This window comes from Brassica rapa, chromosome A03 (assembly GCF_000309985.2).
Source record: "Brassica rapa cultivar Chiifu-401-42 chromosome A03, CAAS_Brap_v3.01, whole genome shotgun sequence".
Classification (NCBI taxonomy): Eukaryota; Viridiplantae; Streptophyta; class Magnoliopsida; order Brassicales; family Brassicaceae; genus Brassica; species Brassica rapa.
Window position 1 is genome coordinate 3,369,381 of NC_024797.2, and position 21,322 is coordinate 3,390,702.

The 21,322-nt window shown below is 33.0% G+C and overlaps 2 protein-coding genes, 4 non-coding genes and 1 pseudogene across 6 annotated transcripts; 1 reads left to right on the forward strand and 6 right to left on the reverse strand.

The window, feature by feature from the left end:
* Nucleotides 1-1,369: 1,369 nt before the first annotated feature.
* Nucleotides 1,370-1,466, reverse strand: LOC117133190. Its single transcript, XR_004457026.1, has one exon. It is a non-coding gene; the product is annotated as a small nucleolar RNA Z103 (small nucleolar RNA).
* Nucleotides 1,467-3,052: 1,586 nt separating this feature from the next.
* Nucleotides 3,053-3,149, reverse strand: LOC117133186. The gene has a single exon (XR_004457023.1). It is a non-coding gene; the product is annotated as a small nucleolar RNA Z103 (small nucleolar RNA).
* A 110-nt stretch (nt 3,150-3,259) lies between these two features.
* Nucleotides 3,260-3,360, reverse strand: LOC117133187. Its single transcript, XR_004457024.1, has one exon. It is a non-coding gene; the product is annotated as a small nucleolar RNA Z103 (small nucleolar RNA).
* Nucleotides 3,361-3,443: 83 nt separating this feature from the next.
* LOC117133189 lies at nt 3,444-3,545 on the reverse strand. Its single transcript, XR_004457025.1, has one exon. It is a non-coding gene; the product is annotated as a small nucleolar RNA Z103 (small nucleolar RNA).
* A 609-nt stretch (nt 3,546-4,154) lies between these two features.
* On the reverse strand, nt 4,155-9,581 carry LOC103856238 (NAC domain-containing protein 86). The gene is made up of 6 exons (XM_009133337.3): nt 6,738-9,581; nt 5,779-6,059; nt 5,360-5,692; nt 5,000-5,281; nt 4,815-4,881; nt 4,155-4,720 (listed from the first exon to the last, which is right to left on the reverse strand). The coding sequence occupies exons 1-6, from the start codon at nt 6,892-6,894 to the stop codon at nt 4,368-4,370; spliced, it is 1,473 nt and encodes a 490-aa protein (XP_009131585.1). The 5' UTR covers nt 6,895-9,581; the 3' UTR covers nt 4,155-4,367.
* A 932-nt stretch (nt 9,582-10,513) lies between these two features.
* LOC103856880 lies at nt 10,514-15,968 on the forward strand (annotated as a pseudogene).
* Nucleotides 15,925-19,061, reverse strand: LOC103856239 (protein REVEILLE 1). Its single transcript, XM_009133338.3, has 5 exons — nt 17,781-19,061; nt 17,343-17,420; nt 17,085-17,258; nt 16,699-16,992; nt 15,925-16,617 (listed from the first exon to the last, which is right to left on the reverse strand). The coding sequence occupies exons 1-5, from the start codon at nt 17,811-17,813 to the stop codon at nt 16,102-16,104; spliced, it is 1,095 nt and encodes a 364-aa protein (XP_009131586.1). The 5' UTR covers nt 17,814-19,061; the 3' UTR covers nt 15,925-16,101.
* Nucleotides 19,062-21,322: the final 2,261 nt, after the last annotated feature.

Below are 21,322 nucleotides of genomic sequence, written 5' to 3' on the forward strand. Positions count from 1 at the left end.
AATTAAAAATAATTTTTAACAGATAAATATAAATTATATTTAAAAATAAACTTTTATTAATATTGTAAATTTTCTGTTTTATCAATATTTTAATATAAATTTGATTTAAGTAAATATTAAAATTAAGATAAAAATAATTTTGTTTATTTTAAATTATATTTAAGAATATATGCATGTATATATTTAAAATTATAATCTTAGATAAATTTTTCTATCTATTTATTTTCATTAAATATATTAAATAAATTTGTAAAATATTGCATAATTATCAAAAATTAAAATCAAAAAATATTTATAAAATTTGTAAATATATAAGAAACTAATGTATTTACGATTAAAGTTTTATAATTTTCTATAAAACTGTGTATATTTTTGAAAATTTAAATAATAAAATTGTATAATTTCAAAATATATCATTAAATGATATTTCAAAATTTGTAATGCCATATTTGAATATATTTATTTTAATGATGATTTATGAGTTATTACCATATTCTAAAAAAAAAATCTAAAAATATAAATCGACATGAGTTATTACCATGTTTTAAAAAGTTTGCCAAAAATATAAAATAACATTAAATGTAATTGTACATGTCATATTAAGCTATAAACATGTCATCAATTTTAATAGACATGTCATATTATTTTTGTGAAAATAATTGTAAAGAAGATATGTGACAAAATTACTTCTCAAATAATGTATATGGATGACCTTTACCTGAGATGTGGCAAAATTACTTATCAAATAATCAATTCTCCTCTGTACTCGAATACTATAGCTGAGGTCAGAAGCCTGCTTGGCAGGATTGAGCAGTGGCAGATGAACTTTACCGGAGAAGGAGGTAAGCAGTTGTGATGAAGATTGCTACCTCTGTTACTTGAGAACAGCTATACGGATCATGTGTTGGTCGTAACGGACATAACTGGCATCAAGAAACCGTGGCCCGAGAAACCTCTACTGACTACTAATTTAGAGCTTTTTTTTTTTTTGAACAAACTACTAATTTAGAGCTTCTTTCTTCGTTTTTCTTCTGATAACTAGAAACTTGTACTCTTTATCTCTCTTGGCCCATGAATTGTTTGTCCAAGATTGGAAATTTAGTTACTGACAGGTTTATATTGCGTTGTAACTCAATTTAGAGAGATGACTTTATCCAACTTCCTCATCATTCCTCGCCCGAAACAATCAGAGGTTTTTGAACCAAATCCAAAAAGAGCTAAACCGCCAAAGTATGTCTAAAAGTTATTTCATTAGTTGCCGATGAAGATATATGGATTTATATGACCAAAAAAACAACCAGGAACCTTAGAAATAAAAATCAATAACAATTATGTCAATCACCATCAAAAACTAGAAAATTGCAGGAGAAAGGTTCAGAAAATAGGCTTGATTTCCTCTGATGAGAGGAAATATAAACAGCTCAGTATAGTCAAATTCGATCATCTGGGGAAATTATCATCACCTCCAATTCTCCGTAAGCTAAATGTTAAAACTTCATCAAACATTGATCAGAGAATAATAACTTTCATTTGACTGATATGTCACTTCTTCATGCAATGAGAAGTCTTAAAAAATTCCTACCATAAAACTCATACATCAGTTTAGCAACCTCTTCAACTGGTCCTATGCGAGATGGTGCTACTTTAATTTATCATCTAAAATACTTAAAACTTGTTAACACCATTCTGCATACGAAATATACAGTTTCATTGTAACTCGGCAGCATTTTTTCCCTCTGATATATTTTCAGTCTATCACCATCTACAGAGATAGATAGACATATCTAGGTGGCACATTATAACTCAGAACACATAAATTAAATAGAGCCTAGATGTTTAGTTAGAAAACTAACTCTTCGAGGTCGGACATAAGGTGGCTCATACATTCTGCTCTCATATGGATGGCCTTGAGCAATAGATTTTAGTTATAACAAAAACAGAGGAAACTTAGAAATCAAACTCAATAAACAATATGTCAATCACCATCAATAAAACTATTTACGAATGTTAAATCCGTAGCTTAGCATCTCCAATGTATTATCCCATTTTTTACTCTAAAATGGTGCAACACCAAAATGGAGTAAGGTTTTACTCCAATGTATTACTCCATTTTCTACTCCAAAAATAATATTTCTTAAATGTTTTCATTTTTATTTTATTAATAATTGCAAAGAAAATCTTATACTTATAAAAATTTACCAATTAACCCCAACTATTTTATGTTTACTATAAATAATTAAAATATAAATTATTTGAATTAAATGTTTATTATTAAAAAGTACAAGAAATCATTAAAAAGACAACATATATGTGGATTCAACAATGAGCATTAGAATATTTTTTCCACAAATGATCAACTAATGCATTTCGTAATGAAAAATGAGCTTCTTTATCTTTGATATTCCTAAATCGAGTAAGAAAATTTTGAAATCGGATATTTTCATCTTCTACAATTTCGATACCTGGAGGTGGAGCTTCCCTTCCAAGTTCAATTGGTGCATCGAGTTCACGCTTATCCATACTAGATCCAAGTGTTCGTGCGTATATTCAAGCTCAACAAATACAAATAATATCAAAACGAAATGTTGAATCACAAGATCAACAAGCTCTTTCCCAGACTTCTCTGTTTGGGCAATATTTCACCGACCTTAGCGGATCCGGAATGGATTTTTCAGATTATTAAATTACTCATTTTATGTTATTTTTATTTTAATTATTTATATTTTCTGTTATTTATGCATTTATTTAAAATTATTAAATAATCCTTTGTGAAATATACTATTTTCATGTTATTGTATTATTTTAAATATTATTTAAGTAAGAAATAAAAACATTAAAGATTCAAAAGGACCATTTTATAAATAAAAAAAATCCAACTCCAAAATAGAGTAATGGGTAAGATTACTCCATAAATGGAGTAACCCTATCCATTACTCCATTTTGGAGTTGAAAATGGAGTGGGATTGGAGAAGATTTTACTCCATCATAATGTTTGGAGTTGAAAATGGAGTAGGGTTGGAGATGCCCTAATATAAAAAAAAAATGCGGGAGAAAGGATCAGAATATTGGCTTGGTTTTCTGATGAGAAAACATAAAATCGCTCAGTATAATCAGATCCGATCATTTGGGGAAATTGTCATCACCTCCATAACTCCATTGCCACCATTACAAAACATAACAGACCAATTATCAAAGCTTTAGAAAGCAAAAACTAAACTTAAGGAGAAAGGATCAGAGTGCACAAAAAAAAAAAAAGAGAAAGGATCAGAAAATAGGCTTGATTTCCTCTGATGAGAGGAAATATAAAATCGCTCAGTATAATCAAATTCGATCATCTGGGGAAATTGTCATCACCTCCAATTCTCTTTAAGTTAAATGTTTTAAAAAACTTTATTATAATGCACCAACATAGCTAATGTAACTAAAAACAAATAAAAAGGGAGAAGGATCAGACTAATTGGCTTGACATTCCTCTGATGGGAGGAAGTTCTATTCGCTCAGTATAATCAGTTTCGATCATCTGGGGAAATTGTCATCATCTCCATTATCTCCCCCACTTTATTTGTTCTCTACAAACCAAACAAAAACAGTGTCGGAAAACTACATTCAGACAATCAAACTCCAGATCCTAAGCTGTCTAGACAGAACCATAAACAGATAAGATTTCCCCTAAACTGCAAACTCGTAATGGTTGAAAAACACAGAGGCTTTTCGTATAAAAGCCAAAACGAATAGCAGAAACAGGGAACTACTATGGCGTCAGCTCATACGCAACGAACATGATCAAGAACGGTGGTAATCAGTTAAAAGTGACGCCAACAAGCAAAATTGACATATAGACATTTAAGTGGAAATTCAAGAGCACAGAGAATGGTTATAGCGGAAGATAAACTCAACGGCTGAGTTTATTGAGATTCAGGTTTAGGCAAAAGGTTTTTATAGGAACCAAATCAGATGAGGCGGTTGTCATAAAACCCTAATAACCCGCGTTTTATTCACGTCACGTGACTCGTTATTTGTGTAAAATTGCTATTTGGGCCTCATAGTTTATGGGCCTTCAGTAAATGGCAACAACTTTTAAATATCTGATCAATTCGTTTCTTTTTATGTTTCCTGGAAAATATTTTTTTCTAGAAAGCAAAATAGACTATGAGAAAACTCACAACAAAAAAATAAATAAATTATGATGTTTAAATATATCGAGTCTGTTTTCGGGGAAGAATTTCAGATTAACAATATAATTATGCATAACAGGGTTTTTTCCTCACACAACAAGATATAATAAAACACAATGAAAATCAATCTACATATAGTATACAATGTGTAAATCAGAAAATACCGTATACCACATGAGTGTTGAATATAAATCAGAAAATAATTGTAAGACGTTTGTAATAATGTTTTGTAACTAAACCAATCTGCTTCATTTTCATCTTGGCAACATTTTCAGCCTTCTTGAACCAAGAATCCTTGCCTTCTTCTTCAATTAACATTGTTCTTTCTTCAATTCCTTGAATCGGATTTATCTGAATTTTTAGAATCTGTGACGGCACGACTTGATAGTATAAAACTTCAGTTGTTTGACGTGTACAAATGAGCATTTTATGCTCTACTCTAATGTCTTCTTCGATCGTTGTCTTGTCTGTGTCTTCAGCTTGGTTTTCGAGCGTGAAAAAATCATCGATCTCTATGTTGTTGATTGTATTGGTCCGAGTTTCGTCTGTAATAGTAGAATAAACACACAATATCATTCACTCGATGTTTTATATATATGGACTCAGTTATGTAACTGGATATTTTTATATCATACCCACCAAAATATTCAAGATCTTGATCATTGTCCTCGAAACTTGGCAAAATGTCTTCGTCTTCTATAAAATTCTGTTATTTAAGATTACATATGTTAGAGAGTTTATGGCACGTGTTTAATTAGATAGTTAGAGCATATAATATAAATGACGAATTCACATTAGTGATTATGAGATATGATGTTAATTACCTGTTTTAGACTCTCGTCAGACTTTTTCATCCACGTTGTATTTCCAGCACTGAGCAGTTGTTCATCGAGACTTCCAATATGTATTAAATGATCATCAACGTTGTTGTTATTGAGCTGGTTGGAGTTACTTGCAGCGAAAGTAAAGTCGTTGAAACCGTATTGACCGCTGTTTTGATTAGTTCCATTGGAGAAATCGCTGGTTTGAATTGGCGAGCCTTCTACTCGCAATGGTGGCAATGACATCTGATGCTGCAACATTCCAGATTCAATTTCTGTATTCACCTATACACACAGCAGATTTAGATACGGAATTGATAATTTAATATAAACTATAGACTTATATTAGCTATATAAGCTTACATTTGGTTGAGTGAGGTATGATCCATAAGGAGATCCGTAATTTGAAAAACCTGTATGCATGCCTTGTGCCATGTATTGTGACCAGCCATCATGATCACCGATTGCGTTTGTGTTTCCAAATCTTGGTTGGGTCTCGGCAGCGGCGGTATTATAAGGTAGAACTTGAAGTGTACTTGAACTTATCTCAAAATCCGAACAAGCGTCAAAACTCGAGTTACCACTTATATTCGAACTCGTGTTGACGTAAGGTTGATGATGCTGCTGATGTTGATCTGATCTTGGTTTCGCTTCAATAATTATTTTCTTAAAAACACGGCAAAGCGCATATGCATCCTGAAATTATATAATCAATCAAAGTTTTATTCAAACAGTTTTGTCTAATATATATACTACGTATTGCCATAACTTAGTTTAACAACCTGCATGCCAAAAGCAGTAGGCTCGCATTCGGTTTCATCGAGGCGATATTCGTGCATGACCCAACCAGTTCTAATACCATGTGGTGCGCGTCCACGGTAATAAACTAATGTTTTCTTGGTTCCTATGGCTTGATCTCTCAAACTCACCCTTCGGTCTTTGCCCGTTGCTTTCCAATAACCGCCTTTTGTTGCCCGGTTTGTTCTTGAACCATTGGGGTACTTTCTGTCTCGTGGACTGAAGAAGTACCATTCTTGATCTTTGCTAGGAAGCAATGATTTCCCTGCCAATTTGTATAATTAATTAACTTATGACGACACTTTATAATTGTATATTACGTAGAGCTTAGCTTTTTAGATAAGCCAATTAAATTTCTATGATTAATTCTCTTTATCTATATCCCGTATAAAATATTTTGTTTGATAATTTATTTACTGTTTCCAATAAAAACCCTAAAGTACGAAAATAGACGAGCTATAACATAAAAGGGGTGGTGGTCGATGAAACTTATTGACCAAAAGGAGATTATAAAAAGTCGATTGCGTCTGCTCTACTGAATACTACTATATGACTAAACTTAATTGATTTTTAGAGAAATCAAACCGATAGTCCCAATCCAAAACTGATCTTACAAATATAATATAATTAGTACTGAATCAATGTTTAATTTCTGAAGTAGATTTGCAACTTCTTTTATTCGAAAGAAAATAAAATTGTAGAGGTTTAGAAGCGGATATGAATCGAAATGGAGGTATATATAGATAGATGTGTTAATTGTGGTCAAGCTAAAGTATTTTATGGCTTTCTTGGACATGTGATATTCTTATTCTTTTCTTCACTCTTATGTCTTGAACCTACGTTCAAACCCCTTTAAGCTCTTACGCCATAAAGGGTTCACGTACCAGATTATATATTGATAGATTGATATATGGTTACTCATTAATGTACTTATAATTATTACCTGGCAAGTCCCATGGCTCGCACTTGTAGAGGTCGACTTCAGGAATAATCTCTAGCTCAATCTCTCGACCGTTGATCTTTCTTTTGAGATAGTATGTGATTAGTTCTTCGTCCGTTGGGTGAAACCTAAAACCAGGAGGCAACGAGACCGGGGCCATGAATATCCTCGGTTGACGATGATATATATTGAGACCTCTTAATCGATAAAAATATTCGGATTATAATATAATCGAACAACAAGATTTAACGAACGGTCTTGTTACGAGACAAAAAAAACAAGACCGATCGTAGTGTATATAAATAACTGAAATGTATGATTGAGTAGTCTAGATGATAGATGATGATAAGACAAATAATAGGAAAGAACTGAAAAACAAGAAAGAGAGAGAAGACAAATGTTATGCGTTGTTGACAGCCTGGTTGTTGAGTAGGGGCTCAAACGGTATAGGTTTATAAATAAAGAGGAGAAAGACAAAAATTCATAAAAAAATAACGAGAAGGGAATAATTAAAGGGAGAGTATGCAATCTTCGTTATAAAATATGCAACTAATAATATAAAGTTATAAAGAAAATACCCAATTGTCGCTTCTCTTTTTGTTCTTTCTTACACATATCCTGATTCTCACCATCGTTCTCTTCAAGTTTGATGATATAGGTTGGAAGAAACTAAAACCTTTTGTATTTTTATTAGTTCAATGGATATTTCATATACATAGTTTAAAACTTTTAGATTTACGATTTAACCTTTGTCGCAGTGCTGATATTTATATGACAATGACAATAGTGTATTAATTAGACTATATATAAACATGTTTTAACTAAAGCCGGGGTTGATAAACAATGCCAAAATAAAATCAGTATTTCTTTATCAAAGTGGTCTCCTAGGGTATTCCATCCTTCTCCAAGTGTGGTCGGTTTGGAATGTGTCCACGTGGCGGTGCATCATTGGATGCATGGGGAAACGAATCTTGGCTTAACCAATAGAAACTGGTTTCAGATCTTTATGTTTGGCGGCTCTTCTAACTGAAATTGTCTCTTTTGCATATCCACTTGCGAATCGTCGAATCCTTTCGTTACTTCGCGATTGCCGCCGATTAATATACCATCTCCATAAAAAACTACATTACATATTTTATTTTCTTGTAACCGATCCCGAACCGAATCCTAAACCAATCCCAATGTGGAGCAATTAATCTTACGAACTAGAAGGTAAAAGAAATCGTGTTTCGGTTACCTACTTCAGTTATGTTCCTTGCGCACTTCATTGAGAACATGTTGCATTATTTGTCCATACACAAGCGCATGTGTACTAGTAAACCGTATCGCAGTTTAGCTTCTTCTTTTTTAACGTGATTTTTCTAGGTAATTTGGCTCTGAGCTCCCATCATCGGTTGAAGTATGGGTCGTTGATTATATTGGTTACTAGTGTCCAGCTTGACCATTCTGAAAAATACTCATTGCTTCTCCAGATCATCCGTCCTACATATGATAATTGTGCTTGTCATTTACTCATTTGGGTACAACATCTTCCTCGTTACTTGCTCGCCACCAATTCTTTAGTTTCCAAGTTTTTTGTTGTCGTAATTGTTTGTTAAATCATGAACCTTGATTATATCTTTCTGAAATTGTATTCATCATACGTTGATTAATTTCCTTTCTGCCTATTTCTAGTTTCTGAAAACTACATATATGATATCTTTCCACAAACAATATTCACGGATTCACAGTGAAATTATGAATTACACCAAACGAGAATGAGACATACAAGATAGTCCATAACCATAAGCATGTAATATCTAGACGTTAGGAAAACATATGATAGTAGAAATATACATACGCATATATACTATGTTCATACATAGACTGAATATTAAACTTACAACACCGTATAAAGAGATGTACAAGCTGGGAGTCCACATGGTAGATCATGTGGGTCCAACTTGTGCTCATGTGAATAAATCCTTGGAGGCATTGATGGGCCAACCCCAGCATCGCTTCTCAGCTTTTCCTATCACCATCATCAACTTTTCTGTCATTATTCAAATTCCATATTCCAGATCTATATCCAATTACCGTTAGCATATAACACACACATATAATAACAAATTAGGCATACCCTTCTTTACACTTTTCCCTCACATGAATCCATCTCTTTGTTCTTTAGTTATTCATTTCTCGCTTCACACACATCTTTAAATAGGTTATAGATTGTTCCTATATGTTATATACCTAGTACTCGTAGTTTATATATACTAATTTATTTATAACATTGAAACGTAATAAATTATACATATACAACTTCAGTCACAGATCCAATGCAAGTGTGTTTGGAAGTCAGTAATTACCATACTTTGTTTTTGAAAATGATCGACACGACAGTATAATGCAAGTGTGGTTTGGAAGTCAGTAATTTTATGAAACAGTGAGATAGAAAATATGTTTTTTATGAATCTTTCAAGCTATAAATGTATGTATTGTAAAATTAGGACTTTTCATGCACCATGCACTAAAAGAATAATTTTAAATATAACTTTAATAATCTAAAAGGAATATTTTATTTAAATTTAACATTATTATTTTATATTTAATTTTATCGATTTGAAAAAAAATCATAAATGTAACTATATGTAATCTTGTTTCTTTTGATCTGGTTTAATTATTTTAATTAAAATTTTATATAATTAAAATTATACTTCTAAGAATAGCATTATATCTATACTATTATTTGCGAAGTAAATTTTTATAATCGAGCTCTCACGTTAAAAGTTAGAGTGGTTAATATCGTTTATACCCTTAATGAATAAAATGTATAACTAAATTAAAAAATAAAAATGAAATTTTAATTTATTTGATTAGATAATTGATTAAAACTAATAATAGTAAGAATGATCCAAAATATGAAAATGTAATTTTAAAAAGAGAGGATTTATCTATATATTATATTATTATCTGAAAAAGTCTTTTAGTAAAAAAGTTAAAAACATGAATTATATAACTAAATATTAATCAAATTAAATTCTTAATTATATAATTAAAAATAGAATACTGAACTATCCAAAATCTAAAAATATAATTAAAAAAAGATGACTTCTATATATATATATATTGTATTGTTATCTGAAAAAGTATTTTAGTAATAAAAAGTTAAAAACATAAATTAGTTTTTGAAATCGAGCTCTCACGTTAAAAGTTAGAGTGATTAATATCGTTTATACTCTTAATGAATAAAATGTATAACTAAATTAAAAAAAAAATTTAATTTATTTGATTAGATAATTGATTAAAATTAGTAATAGTAAAAATTATCCGAAATCTGAAAATATAATTTTAAAAAGAGATAATTTATGTATATATTGTATTGTTATCTGAAAAAGTCTTTTGGTAAAAAGTTAAAAACATGAATTATATAACTAAATATTAATCAAATAAAATTTTTAATTATATAATTAAAATAGAATATTGAATTGACTAAAATCTAAAAATATAATAAAAAAAGATAATTTCTATATATATATTGTATTATTATCTGAAATAGTATTTCAAGTAAAAAGTTAAAAACATAAGTTATATAATTAAGTATTAATCAAATAAAATTGTTACTAAAATTATGAATATAGTGTACAAAGAACTTTTCAAAAATTATGAAAATGTTCAAGCCCGCATCGCGGGCAAAACACCTAATTTATATGATAATGAATATTTATTTAAATATGTATATTTTCTATAAATTTAAAATTCTATATTTAAGTATTTAGGAATTTTTTAAAATTTTGGATTTTGTTTTTTTAATAAATATGTTAAACTGGTAAAAATCAATTTTTAATTTACTTTATGAACCGATAAATATTAATAAAATTTAAATCAATTAAATATCAACTAAAGGTTATTTGATTAGTTTTTTTTTAGTTTTATATTTGTAAGACACACTTACAAATAATTTTGATAAAATATATATTTGTACAAATTTCAGAAACATGAATAAAAATTAGTCATTAGTATATTTCAAAAATCTTGACAGAAATAAAATTTGATAAGGAAAATTTACTCTTTTTTTTTGACATCAATAAGGAAAATTTACTTAAATGGTTTATTAGCATATTAAAAAAAGTTCCCAAAAATATGAACATTTATAAAAGAAATTTTACATGTTCATAATTAATTAGATTTCGCATTGAAACGACGCCGTTATATTAACAACAAAAACCTCTCCTCAATTCTTCATCCTCGTCTCCTCCACAACCATGGCCGACGGCGAAATTCAAATCCTACGCGGTTACGAGCTCCGTCTCCTGCGGTGCACCGTATCTTCACCACCGTCAGACTCTCCTCCCGAAACCCATGAATCCCAATCCGAAACCCATCCGCACGACTCTCTTATAAACTCACTCTTGTCCCTAATCGAGTCCGGAGACTACCTCGGAGCTCTAGGCTCCGACGCCTCTAGGCTTATACTAGGCGATACCGACTTGGACCTGGTTGATTCAGCGGAACGAGTTTACTCAGAGATTCTCGGCTCTCGCCAAGGTCGAGTCTTTCGTGGCGAACGGTTCGTCGGGTGAAATCGACAAGGCTCGCCGTGCTGTTATGGTTATGTGCATAGCGATCTCGGCTGCTTTTTGGTTCGCTCGTTGCAATTTGACCGGGTGAGTTGCCTAGTTATTGCAAAACTCAAACTTAAACTGCTGATACTAGTTGTCTTGTCTGCCATGTAGGCATATAATCAATTTTAAAATTAATTAATAATGCATTGCTAATTCAAAAACTATTATCGGTTTTTATGTTCTTAAAAAGTTAAACAGAATGTCAAATTATATTTATATATAACAAAGTTTAATATTCTGTTTCAATTTGTTACATTGCTAATTCAAATTATTTATATATAACTACTTGACTAACTAGATCAAAGCAAAAAGATCGAAATAATATTAGATGTTTTTATTACAAAACTCCAACCAGTTTTTGTGTTTTGTCGTTTTCAACTTGTTAGGCCGACAGATGGATCAACGAAGTGGTCGTTGCCGTTTAAAGCATCAGAAAAAAGTAAGGAGTTAGTTGAATGGGAGAACTGGGCAAAGATTCAGCTCATGTCTGCAGGCTCTGACTTGCTCGGCAAGTTTTCTAATCTCCAGGTTACTATATACTATGAGCCCTTTTAAAGTAGTTTTGATCTTTGTTTTGTAGTGAACTCTACCTAACCCACATCCTACTGTCTTTTTTTTCCTGCAGCACTTAGTGTTTGCTAGAATGCTTCTGTTAAAGTTGAAAGATTTGTATGCTACTGAAATATTTGAACTAAGGAGTGTTTCTTGGTGGATTGTGAGAGTTTTGCTTATTCATCAAAGAGTTCTACATGAGCGATCTTCATCTTTGTTTGATATGCTGCAAGTCTTTATGGCTGAAGCTTTAGACCATTTTGGAGCCTTGGAAAAAGTTGAAAGCTATTGGGATGACAAGTTGCTCGAAGGAGAAGTTTCATCCATAACGTCAACCATCCATCTGGAAGCATTTGTATTGCAATACATTTATGGAAGGGTCGATCCCTGTAGGTAAGTTAATCATTGAGACGGTATGGCATGACATTAAGTTATTAACACACACATATATTGTCAGGTTGCAGCTTGAATCTGCTAAAGCAGCATCAAAGCTGGAGCTCTCTGTTAGTGGGGCTTTTGGATTCCGTACTATTCACCAAGTAAGGCTATGAGATTTATTTATTTATTTTTGCTATATGTATTATTAAACTTTGTTATTCTAAGTACCTATGGTCTTTGTTGTAGGTAGAGCCAAAGGCACAAATGGTATTGGTAGCGAATACAAGCTCATCCAATGGGGACGTGAGGCTGGCCTCTGAAAAAGCTGATGTTGGATCTTATTATGAAGCTTGGGGAGGTGAAGCTCCTGAAGTATACATGACTCCCAAACTAGTGAACGATGAGGGTGAAACTGGCAAAGACTCTGTTACGTTAAAACCAGTCGAACAGGCAATGGTTTTGGCTCAGTGTATTTTGATTGAGAAGGGTAGTCGGAACGATGAGATGCAAAGTAAGTAAAACCCAAAATTCAAGTGTCTTTTAAAACGTTTAGAGTTTATGTTCTGTAGAGAGCTTTGATGTAGACATGGAGAGAATAATAGTAACAGTTTTGTGTAGTAAATTAAGTTACCAGACATTAGTTGGGACTGTAATTAAAAAAGCCTAAAGATGATGTCTGCTGCTCATGCTTTTGTGTCTGAAATAAACTAGTCATTTGGTTTTATTATATTTTAATACTCTTTATCCCTGCAGGATGGGATATGGCTCCCTATATTGAGGCAATTGATTCTCAAAAGTCAACATATTTTACTGTAAGCTACAATCTTTTCTGTTATTCAGTTATTTCAGTTGACTAGTTTAAAAATGTTGAGTATGGAGAAGTTGGTTTCTCATTGTGTGACTTACTACGTGTTCGATGGGAATCAACTAGGAGTCGTACAAAGGGACGCGCTCTGGAGATGATGGATAAATTGGTATGTGTGATTCTTCTTCATCGTATTTGTCACTGGCTGTAGCATTATCTCATTCCGACCATTAGCATAGCTGTAATAATTGTCCTCTATTAGGTCGAAGCTATTAACAAGAGCGAGCCTGGAGTATCAGAAAGGATCCCTTTATGCTTTGCAGTCCTCTTCCTACCATTCCTGCTTTGAGAAAGTAAATTATTTTAATTGTCTTTTTGGTTTTACTTCTGTCTTATGCACTGTACGGATTTGATTCCAACTACAGGGAATATGGTGAGCTTCTGGTGAGTTGCGGTTTGGTTGGGGAAGCAATCACAATATTTGAGAGTTTGGAATTGTGGGATAATCTAATTCACTGCTACTGGTAAAACTAAGCTTCACTTGTTTTTTTTTCCCTTTCCCAATATTGCTTTTATGTTATGTCACTAAGCTTATTATGCTGATGTGAAACTTCAGCTTTCTGGGGAAGAAATCAGCGGCTGTGGATCTCATCAATGCGCAGCTTTTGGAAAGGCCAAATGACCCAAGATTATGGTATAATATAAATCTTTGGTTATTGGTACCATTTAATCTATAACTAATCATTTTCTGTGTGGATATTTATATAACCTTTGTTTATTATATTACAAAGTTATTATTGGTCTCAGGTGTTCTCTTGGGGATGTTACGGTTAATGACTCCTGTTATGAAAAAGCTCTGGAGGTTTCAAATGATAAGTCAGTTCGTGCTAAGGTAGTTTGAGACACATGATTACATAATCTTATGTCCTCTCTCTCTCCACGCTCTTATTATATCTCTCCATCTTGTAGCGTGCTCTTGCTCGCAGCGCATACAATCGCGGTGATTTTGAGAAGTCGCAGATGCTGTGGTATGTTGATGGTTCCGTTTTATTTCTTCCTATACAGGAATGGAATATATAATTTTTTCTGATGTCTAATCTTTTCCCCTACTTCAGGGAGGCTGCAATGGCCTTGAATTCTCTGTACCCTGATGGTTGGTTTGCTCTTGGTGCTGCTGCATTGAAGGTATTATCATACTCCATCTTCTCCAATAGTTGAGAGTAGCAATATGTTTTCATTCCAGATGTCATTAAACAAGATAGAAATTCTTGTTATTATTGCTGAGAGGGATACTAATTTAACATCTCCTATATTATACCATAGGCTAGGGATGTTCAGAAAGCAATCGATGCATTCACTTTCGCTGTTCAGCTTGATCCTGACAATGGAGAGGCCTGGAACAATATTGCTTGTCTGTAAGCACTTCAGTTTCACGCCACTGCTCACCTACTTTTGCTATTACATTTACTATGGATGATGCTGAATATACTTTATGGGTGCAGGCATATGATTAAAAAGAAGAGCAGAGAATCATTCGTTGCTTTCAAAGAAGCACTTAAATTCAAGTATCTCTCTTTCCCTTACCATTTATAATAACTCGAGTTAAGATATTGATAGTGTTACTAATTTCAAAACGACCGTGTATCATCAACAGGCGAGATAGCTGGCAGATGTGGGAGAACTTCAGCCATGTAGCTATGGATGTCGGAAATATTGATCAGGTAGATGCAACTAAACCACTTAAGTTTTTTAAATTCAGCACTTCGTATAAATGACTTAGCTAGTAGTTCTCCCTGTATCTGTTTGATGGAGTTAATGAGTTGATCCATCTGTGTGTTGTTTTTTTTCAGACCTTTGAAGCTATACAACAGATACTGACAATGAGCAAAAACAAGAGGATTGATGTTGTTTTATTGGACCGGATAATGACAGAGTTGGAAAAAAGGAAGTCAGCATGTAAGTCATTATCTTCATCGGTTGAAACTGACGCTTCTTCTGATGAATCAGCAGAAACAAAACCGTGTGCTGCAACACCAGATGAAACTCAACGTCACTTAGAGTTGCTTGGAAAAATTATACAGCAGGTTAGCAAAATATTTTGATAACTAGTATGTATCCATGTATCTATGTATCGTCTCATTGTCTAAGTTTTCCTTTGCGTGATTTATAGATTGTCCGGACAGAAAGTACATCTGAAATTTGGGGATTATATGCAAGATGGAGTAGAATCAAAGGAGATCTTATGGTCTGCAGCGAGGCACTGTTGAAGCAAGTGCGATCCTATCAGGTATTAAATGAGTCATGTATTAATGGAAACCGCTCTTTTGATCTGTGAGCAGCATTCTCAGTTCCATCTTGATGATATCTCTCTCAGGAATCAGAAGTGTGGAAAGACAAAGAGCGGTTCAAGTTGTTTGCAAAAGCATCATTGGAACTTTGCAGAGTCTACAGGGAGATCTCAGAGTCCACAGGAAGCAGGAGAGAACTCTTTAGTGCTGAGATGCATTTGAAGAACACAATCAAACAAGTACGAACCAAAATGATCATTAATTAATATCTAATAAACTTTATGATTAGACTGAATAATGGTTTTGACATGTGTGTGTGCGTGTGTTTAGGCGATAGTGAGCTTCTCGGAGAGTGAAGAGTTGAAGGAGCTTGAAAATTGCCTTGAGGAGGTGAGAGATGTTATGCAGAAGAGTGAAGAGACTACAAATACAAAAACATGAAAGAAGAAGAGACTTGTCAACTGTATAGATAGGTTAGTCTCTGGTTCATGAGTGTTCGTAATATTTATCAACTTTCTTGCTTGGGCCTAAGACTATATTTTGAGATCATAGCATTATGGTTCTCATACTCGCTAGATTTATAAAAAGAAGTTACAAGTGTTTAACAGTTGCAGATTATGCAGATATTTTAGCCTAAACAACAAACAGCTCGAGGAAAAGAATGAAACAACAAATAAGAATACTTTGATGAACATTAAGATGTATGAAAATTGAACTTAAGGAGATATTAAATATCCTGGTTACAAGCAGAGGCGAATATCTTGTTCTGCTTCTGTTATCATCTTTCTCTTCTTGTAAGGACAAAATCCTCTTGAGTTTGACTCAGAGGTTACTCTTGTTAGCTCAGAAAATACAGACCTCTCACTAGGCGTAAACTCCCATTGAGATACCATTGCTTCAGGTTCTGAGCTCTTGTCAGTGTGTCCTGTATCATCCACCGAACCGGTGTTTGATCCAGTCGATGATCCTTCATTTTGAACGGCCTTTTCTGAATCTAAGCATCTGTTTTCCACTTCTTCTTGCTTAGGAGGGACTTGTATCCAACAGCTCAAGGGTTCTTCTTGTGGGTCTATTACCATGGAGAGTTTCCATGGTAATGGCTGAGTCGGTGACTTGCAATAAGTTGTTAGAGAAGAGGACATGTCTGAATCAGATACCAAAACTATCTTCCCAAAGAGTTTAAGGCTTTGCTTTGTTGGTTCCTTGATGGAACTCTCTCTGTTTACGAGTCTCTCTCTTGGAAACAACTCCAGCTTCTGTACAAATTGATCAAACATAATGACATTAGAAATAAAGCCTATAAAGGTGGAAGTGGTTTTTGTTTTTCTGTCACCTACCAGAGTCTCAAGCTCTTCAGGTGCATTTGAAGTACTTGCAAGAGCAGCCTGAGGTGATGCAAAGGAAACAGGAGACAAGCTTCGATTGGGTGAATGTGAATCTAAGGAACCAAGGGCTTCTGATCCAACAGAGGACAACACAGAGGTTGGAGAGCTATTGTCACGTTCTGTGTGATCTCCCTTGTTCCCCAACTTGCGAGGGTAAGGATGCATTGGCCTTCTCTTGGGACGAGGAGGCGGTATCACTATCGGCTCCACCGAGCTACCATTACATCCAGTTGCTTCTCGAGCAACCTATGTAAACACACAACAGAACAAAGCTAAGTCAGAACAATGATCACTTGTTTAAGCACTTCTTGGTACTTTCTATGAACAAGGATATAGACCTTAGAGAAGAACTTCTGAGCATGGCTTCGAATCTGAACAGCAGTCTTTGTGCCCACATGTCCTTGTATTCGTTTCCATGCTCGGCCGTGTAATTTCAAGGCTTCAACAAACTTGTAGTGTTCTTCATCAGTCCATCTCTCTCTTTCTTTTGTTATAATGTATGGTTTCCTCACCTAAAATGGAAAACACAAAACTGAGCCAAAGATTTTCACTTTAAGTAACAATTCTAACACATAGTGTGTCAAAAGAAGTAAAACCTTGGGTGCATAGTCATTAAATTGCATCTGCGTATCTGAAGTTTCTTCAACTCTACTCCTCAGAGAAGCTTTGGCACCCTGAAACAAACAACACCAAGCCAAAAAAGGGGGAACCTTTAGGAAAAACATTATCTATAATTTGCTTACATACAAGTTCTGTACTTTACCAAAAGTGACATTTGTATCCTTTACAAAACCCAACGGTTTCAGTTGTATTCAGAGTTTTTAATTACATTAACATAAACACAATTTGGCTTAGAGAAACTCATAGCTCAAAAGAAACAAAAGAGCCTGTAAATGAACAGGTTCAGACTCTAACTTGAAGTTCTATTAAAAAAGCACTCAACTTTGAGGTTTTTTTTTTCTTCTCTAAGCTCATAGACTCATTAGCTAAGGAGGAAGTAAGCAAATTAAACACGGCAAGATTTGAGTTCACACCTGAGCATTCACAGTCAGCGAAGGAGACTTCATAAGTTTGCCTGAATAAGAAAACTAAGCTCAGCCAGAGTAAAAGAAAAGAGCAAGTTTGAAGAAGGAAAGAGCAAATGGAGAAAGCAGAGAGGAGAAATAAAAGTGTTTTTGGGGTCTGTGGAGGAAGGAAAGAGTGAGAAAAAGTAGGAAGATAAAGAAGAGGATGCCACGTCAGCTTCTGCTATGTGCGCTTTTTCAATTTTTTTTTTTGTTTTTTCCAATATTTTAAGAAACCGATTAAATCTTGTGGTTCACTTTCAAAGGCCCCCTCCAATTGACACGTGCTGCTCGTTCGTACTTACTCGCTAATATTATTATTTTTGTATAAATAAAAAGGATAATGGATAATATCGGGAAATATGGATTTTAATTACTGGACCGAGAAATCTGAGCCGCCAGCTAAATATCTTCCGTCTATAAATTATTATTAATACATGGTGTGGGTCGCTCCATTACGAAAGCCTTGATACATACTACACAATATATGTTGCCATCATATTATTATAATTATTTTCAGCTTTTTCTTACTATCATCATGTTTATCCAGGTCGTAATCAATCTTCTTAAATGTGTAAGATCATTTCTTAAATGGTTAAAGCATATACGACAACAAGAGCAAATAAGTAACTGTATGTAAATCAATGTAGTACTGGAGTGCACTTTTGTCCATGTCACTTATTCTTATCTTACATTCAAGATTTAGCCGACTGCTCTACGGAAAGTTGACACGTGAAAGGAGATATAGGTCACTCATATTCTTTTTTTCTTATTACATGAAAGCTCATCATCAGCCACATATTTTCCTTCTCGCTGTGCCTTAACACTGATTATTTGTTAGGCTTGGTGCTGCTGTGGGAGTTAGGCAACTGATTATCTTACTGGATAGTGTTAAGTGACACTTTACACATTTGCGATATTTTTCTTTTTCTTCTCCACCATGCATTTTATCCTTTGCGATATGTTTTATGTTATGTGGTTCATATTCATTCTCAACAACTTATTTGGCCTGCCGCTTTAGAGCCAAACGGGATAACAATGAAAGAATCAGATATTCTTTTAAAATAAAGGCCTACGACTTTTGTGACAATCAGTGTGAATAGGCTTGGGCATTCGGAGTCCCAATCAGATTTCGGTTTTATCCAATCGGGTTTCGGTTTTTCGGGTTTATCAAAATCAGTCCCATTCGGATTATATGAAAGTTCGGTTCGGGACCGGTTCGGATTCTATCGGGTTCGGGTCGGGGTTAATAAATCTTCAAAGAACCGGTACAACCCAATATACTTTCGGGTTCGGGTCCCAATCGGTTTTTCGGTTTAAAAGTATCTGGTTTTTATCTATTTTATAACTAAAACATGAGTAAAATCGGTTTTTCAGTTTTAAAATACCTGATTTGTACCTATTTTGTAACCAAAACTTAAGTAAAATCGATTCAAAAATAAGGAACATCAACCGTGATCATTCAAAATCAAACGAAAAGTAAACATATTTACTGATAAAAAGAAAACCAAATAAATAAAAGCATAAAACGAAAACCAAGTTCTCATGAAATGAGAAACATTGTTTAACGAAAACAAAATCAAAATCTAAACACTTCAAGATTCAACGGCCATCTTTAACCATCAACCTTCATGTAATAGATAAGTATTTTAGATGTTCAATATTTCTTAGTGTATTTTGGATACATGTTAGGAATTGAGATCATGTTTGGTACAAGATCTTTTCGAGGTTTTGAATGTTTCGGGTTCTATTCGGATATCCATTTAGATTCGAGTTCGGTTCGGATAATACCCATAACCCGAAATACCACAAAATAAGATCCATTCGGTATTTACGTCGGGTTCGGATCGGTTCGGATTCATTTTTATCGGATTCGGTTCAAATTTTTGGGTTCGGTTTATTTGCCCAGCCCTAAGTGTGAATGTTCTAAAACAAAGATAAAAGAGATTGAAAAGATGTGTGGTGTGTAGAAAAAGCATGACCAGTGAAACTATTTATGGACCAACCGTATTATCTTTGTATTTTATTTCGGGTTTTTAGTAATTAAACCCCTCAACTAAAGATGAATCGTAAAAAAAACCCTCAACTAAAAATCCTGTAAAATAAACCCTCAACTTTAATTCCGTTAACATATGTTACCCTCCGTCTAAAAAACCGTGACGGAGGGTGACATATGTTAACGATTTATAAGTTGAGGTTTTATAATGTTGAAAACTTAGTTGAGGGTTTTTTTTACGATTCAAAAATAGTTGAGGGGTTTTATCACTAAAAGTCATTAACGGGTTTTTAAGTTATTTATTATCATTTATACATTGTTTTAGATTGATGTGTAAGCCTTTAAAACTAATTTATATTTTTAATACATTAATCTATTATAAAATTAATTTATACATCTTAAATTAATAATTTTCAACACGACTTACAACTTATTATAACTTCAAAATATTAAATTATTTGATATTTGGTAATAGTGATATAAAAAAATTGTGTGTTTATATCGTCATTGTCAAATATAAAATAATTGAAAGTTTCTACGCTATATTAAGTCTTAATTAGTGTCGAGGATAATTCATCCATGAAGTCAATCTTTCTATTTTGAGTAAGACATATTTTTTCTTCTTTTCATGATTTTCGTCATCCGGCTTATACTTTCCTATTTTCCTATATTGTTCTTGATTTATTGTATTACTTTATGTTTCAAATATATTATTGATCAAGAAAATAAAAATATAACGTAGTTATTCCAAAATCAATGAGAATAAAAATAATCATGTATTATTTTAGAAAGGGGGGGGGTGAAGTATGAGCCAGATGACATAAATCATGAAAATAGAAAAAAATGCGTCATACTCTAAATAGAAAGATTGACTTTATGGATAAATTATTTCGACACTACTTAAGACTTAATATAACTTAGAAACTATAAATTATTTCATATTTGACAATGTCGATATAAACACACAAATTTTTTTATATCACTATTGTCAAATATCAAATAATTTAATATTTCAAAGTTATAATAAGTTGTAAGTAGTGCTGAAAATTATTAACTTAAGATGTATAAATTAATTTTATAATATATTAAAATTTATAAATTAGCTTTAAAGGCTTATAAATCCTAAAACAATGTATAAATTGATAATAAATAATTTAATAACATTTAATGACTTTTAGTGATAAAACCCCTCAACTAAAGATGAATCATAAAAAAAACCCTCAACTAAAAATCCAATGAAATAAACCCTCAACTTATAAACCGTTAACATATGTCACCCTTCGTCACGGTTTTTTAGACGGAGGGTAACATATGTTAACGGAACTAAAGTTGAAGGTTTATTTCACAAGATTTTTAGTTGAGGGTTTTTTTACGATTCATCTTGAGTTGAAGGGTTTAATTACTAAAAACCCTTTTATTTCTGTAGGTAACTTTGGATTCGACCTGGTAAAAGTGGTCAAAGTAGAGTAGGAGACAGTTTGGTACAACTGGCACAATATGGTAGAGAAATTTAAAA

Excerpts from the sequence above, each read along its gene's own strand:
- LOC103856238 (XM_009133337.3), bottom strand. The coding sequence starts at position 6,894 with ATGGCCCCGGTCTCGTTGCCTCCTGGTTTTAGGTTTCACCCAACGGAC. Across the intron at positions 6,060-6,737 it reads CGAGCCATGGGACTTGCCAG|GGAAATCATTGCTTCCTAGC; the intron begins GTAATAATTATA and ends ACAAATTGGCAG. Across the intron at positions 5,282-5,359 it reads CATACCTCACTCAACCAAAT|GTGAATACAGAAATTGAATC; the intron begins GTAAGCTTATAT and ends CTGTGTGTATAG.
- LOC103856239 (XM_009133338.3), bottom strand. The coding sequence starts at position 17,813 with ATGAAGTCTCCTTCGCTGACTGTGAATGCTCAG. Across the intron at positions 17,259-17,342 it reads TTAATGACTATGCACCCAAG|GTGAGGAAACCATACATTAT; the intron begins GTTTTACTTCTT and ends TTTCCATTTTAG. Across the intron at positions 16,993-17,084 it reads CTCAGAAGTTCTTCTCTAAG|GTTGCTCGAGAAGCAACTGG; the intron begins GTCTATATCCTT and ends GTGTTTACATAG.